At 32.8% G+C, this 3052-nt stretch overlaps 1 protein-coding gene across 1 annotated transcript; it reads left to right on the plus strand.

The window, feature by feature from the left end:
- The first annotated feature begins 866 nt into the window (after positions 1–866).
- Positions 867–2634, plus strand: LOC141393319 (uncharacterized). Its single transcript, XM_073966315.1, has 2 exons — positions 867–1009; positions 1056–2634. The coding sequence occupies exon 2, from the start codon at positions 2033–2035 to the stop codon at positions 2360–2362; it is 330 nt and encodes a 109-aa protein (XP_073822416.1). The 5' UTR covers positions 867–1009; positions 1056–2032; the 3' UTR covers positions 2363–2634.
- The last annotated feature ends 418 nt before the right edge of the window (positions 2635–3052 follow it).

Below are 3052 nucleotides of genomic sequence, written 5' to 3' on the forward strand. Positions count from 1 at the left end.
AGCAAACACTTTATTGATCACGCTTGACCTTTCAATTGATGCCAATTATGTTGGTGTGCATGATCAGATAACAGAGTTACAGCCTAATATATCCCGTTATTTGTTTGTCGTGTAATAATAAACTCGCTAGAAGTCGCAATTATACATCAATAGTCACGAAATTTTGCACAGGGTAAGAGTATAGGTCGAAAAAGATGCCTACAATTTTGAATGATGATCTGATATTCTTTAGCGGGTGAAATGGACCATTACTTTTGTATGAAAAATATAAAAATTTTATTTTTGGTTAATATTTTAATTCCTTGAGGACATATATATTTCGCAAAGTAGTCTACATATGGAAAAAAACTACTGACCTTTCCTCTGATGTAAATTGCAGAAAAGTGTTTGCTAGATAACGGGCCTACTGCCTAATATATAATGGGTTCTGTGTAGAGAACCACATTTTTATCCCATGCTACATACTGTCTCTCCAAAAGTTTATGTAACACCACGAAATATTCGTGGTCATAAGTATTATACATTACATCTCTGGTGTTTGATAATTAAATTTTCACAATCATTGAAAAGAAGTTCCGTGGAGAGCGTTTGTCCAGGGATAGTGGTATAGGGTATCCCATGGTCGGCTCCGTCCGACTATAGACTTTTCTTACTTGTTTTTTTATAATAATGAGTTCAAACTGTCCCGGTTATTTACTTTTCTCTAAGTACCCAAAACGGATATTTGTCCGCCAAAAACTTTCCCCAAAACCAATTTTATTTACTTCTATTCCCGGTTTACTACCCACAACGATCTGGTAACTACGCAACCTAGAATTTGACAACTGTCAAAATCTATGATTTGTTTATTTGTTTTGATCAGTTTAATAACAAGTGCTTATGCGAAATGGCACCAAAAACCTGCGTGTCTATGTCTATTAAACAAAAGTTACAGCTTATAAATTTTACAAAAAGTAAACAAAAGTCGAAGCAGGAATTAGCAAAAGAATTTAAGTGCGACATTTCGACAGTGAATAGAATTATAAGAAACGAAAATAAAATTCGCTCGATTGCAGAAAACAACAAAAATGTTCTTATTCGACGATGCCGAAAATCCAATCATGAAGATGTGGAAAAAGCTCTACGTATATGGTTTGATCAAATGCGTTTAAGAAATGGAGTGATTTCAAGACAAATTGTACTTAACAAAGCCAAAGAACTCGCCATAAAGATGAATTCTGATTTTGACCCCACTAATGGCTGGTTGTGGAGATGGCAAAAGAGAGAAAACATAAAATTCATGAAAATAAGTGGAGAAAGTTGTGCAAGTGACAAAGAAGGTGCTGAAATTTTTTTGGAAAGCTCCAAATTTAAGGAGTTACTACAAAATTATTCCTCGGAAAATATTTTTAATGCAGACGAAAGTGGTCTCTTCTACAAAGTTTTACCAAATGGTACAATAGTCCGGAAAGGGGATGTCGTCAAAGGACATAAATCTGAAAAAATCGTCTTACTATCTTATTTTTATGTAATTCCACTGGGACGTACAAAAAAGTTTTTGCTATAGGAAAATTTCAAAATCCCAGATGTTTCAAGAATTGTAAAAATATTCCACTGGCATACTATGCCAATAAAAATGCTTGGATGACTTGTTCTATATGGAATTCTATTTTAAAACAAATTGATGAGGAGATGGGCTAACTACACCGAAAGATTGTGCTGTTGATTGACAATGCAGCCTGTCATAAGGTTACAACTGAATTGCAGAATATTAACGTTCAGTTTCTACCACGGAACACAACTGCATTGATTCAACCTTTAGATCAAGGCATAATATTCTCGTTCAAGTCTAATTATCGCCAAATTATTATTCGAAAACAGTTGGTGGCGTTGGAAAAGGGATTGCCATTGAAAGATTTTATAAAATCAATTTCTGTTTTAGACGCGCTGTACTATATTAAAAGGGCTTGGTGGCTTGTCAAAGAGGAAACTATTTCAAATTGTTTTCGCAAGGTTTGTTGAGTTATAAATTTGCGTAACAAATTATCTTTAAATGAATGTGCTTTTGCAGGCGGGATTTTCCACAATCGACGTAGGAGAAGAAGATAATTCAGTTGAGGTCGAACTAATTGAGTGTCTTCCAGAGACAGTCAATTTCGATGAGTATGTAAATTGTGATAAAGATATTCCGTATCATTGTATGCTTACTGACGACGAAATTTTAGAGGAACTGAATACCACTACCTATGAAGATGAGGAAGATGAAGCCGATAAAGAGAACATGGAAGTGCCAAGTTTTAAAAACGCCTTGAGTGCCCTTGAAATTGTTAGGGGATATTGTATAGGCACAAATATTGATGACGAAGAAGTAGAAGAAATATAATCAAAGATTCTAAAAAGAGGTATATCAGCTATGTGCCAATCAAAAATAACAGATTACTTTCAGTAATCCACATAAATTTTAGTTGTATTTCGTTAACCCTGAGTTCCTTTTTACGTGATATTATTTTCGTATTGTACTGAATTCCTTTTTATTTTTATGTGATATTAGTTTCGTATTGCACTGAATTGCTTTTTATTTTTATTATTGTTCTGAGTAAAAAAGTTTTTGTTATTAATTAATAAATGTGTAGACTTGAAGTACTATATTCTACAATAAACTGAAAACGAAACGAGTCTTTGTTATTTTTCTCACTTCCTAGTTGAGGTAATAAAGGGGGTTTTTTGTAACTACCCAAACGAGGTAGTTAAGCGAGTTCTTCTTAACTGCCTTTCCCGCATAACTACCTCAATTTTTTAAAATTTTATAAGAGGTAGTTAAGCGGGGTGTAGTGTATTTTTTAATTTATTTTTTGAGGGTTTGTACGGACTCGAAAGGATAATTTGAATTTCCTTCACAATTTTTGTATTATTTGTTGATTTTCCGCGAAAATAATAATAAATTTAATAACTATATAAATATCTACGAATAGATATTGAATACTGTTAACGATTTATGCTTACATTTTCTCATAACAACAAATAAGATATTTTTAAATATTTTTTTCTTTATGTGAGAATAAAAACCGCTATA

Source organism: Musca autumnalis, unplaced genomic scaffold, assembly GCF_047663935.1.
Source record: "Musca autumnalis isolate F117 unplaced genomic scaffold, ASM4766393v1 scaffold_2, whole genome shotgun sequence".
In the NCBI taxonomy this organism is placed as follows: Eukaryota; Metazoa; Arthropoda; class Insecta; order Diptera; family Muscidae; genus Musca; species Musca autumnalis.

Excerpts from the sequence above, each read along its gene's own strand:
- LOC141393319 (XM_073966315.1), top strand. The coding sequence starts at position 2,033 with ATGAATGTGCTTTTGCAGGCGGGATTTTCCACAATCGACGTAGGAGAA.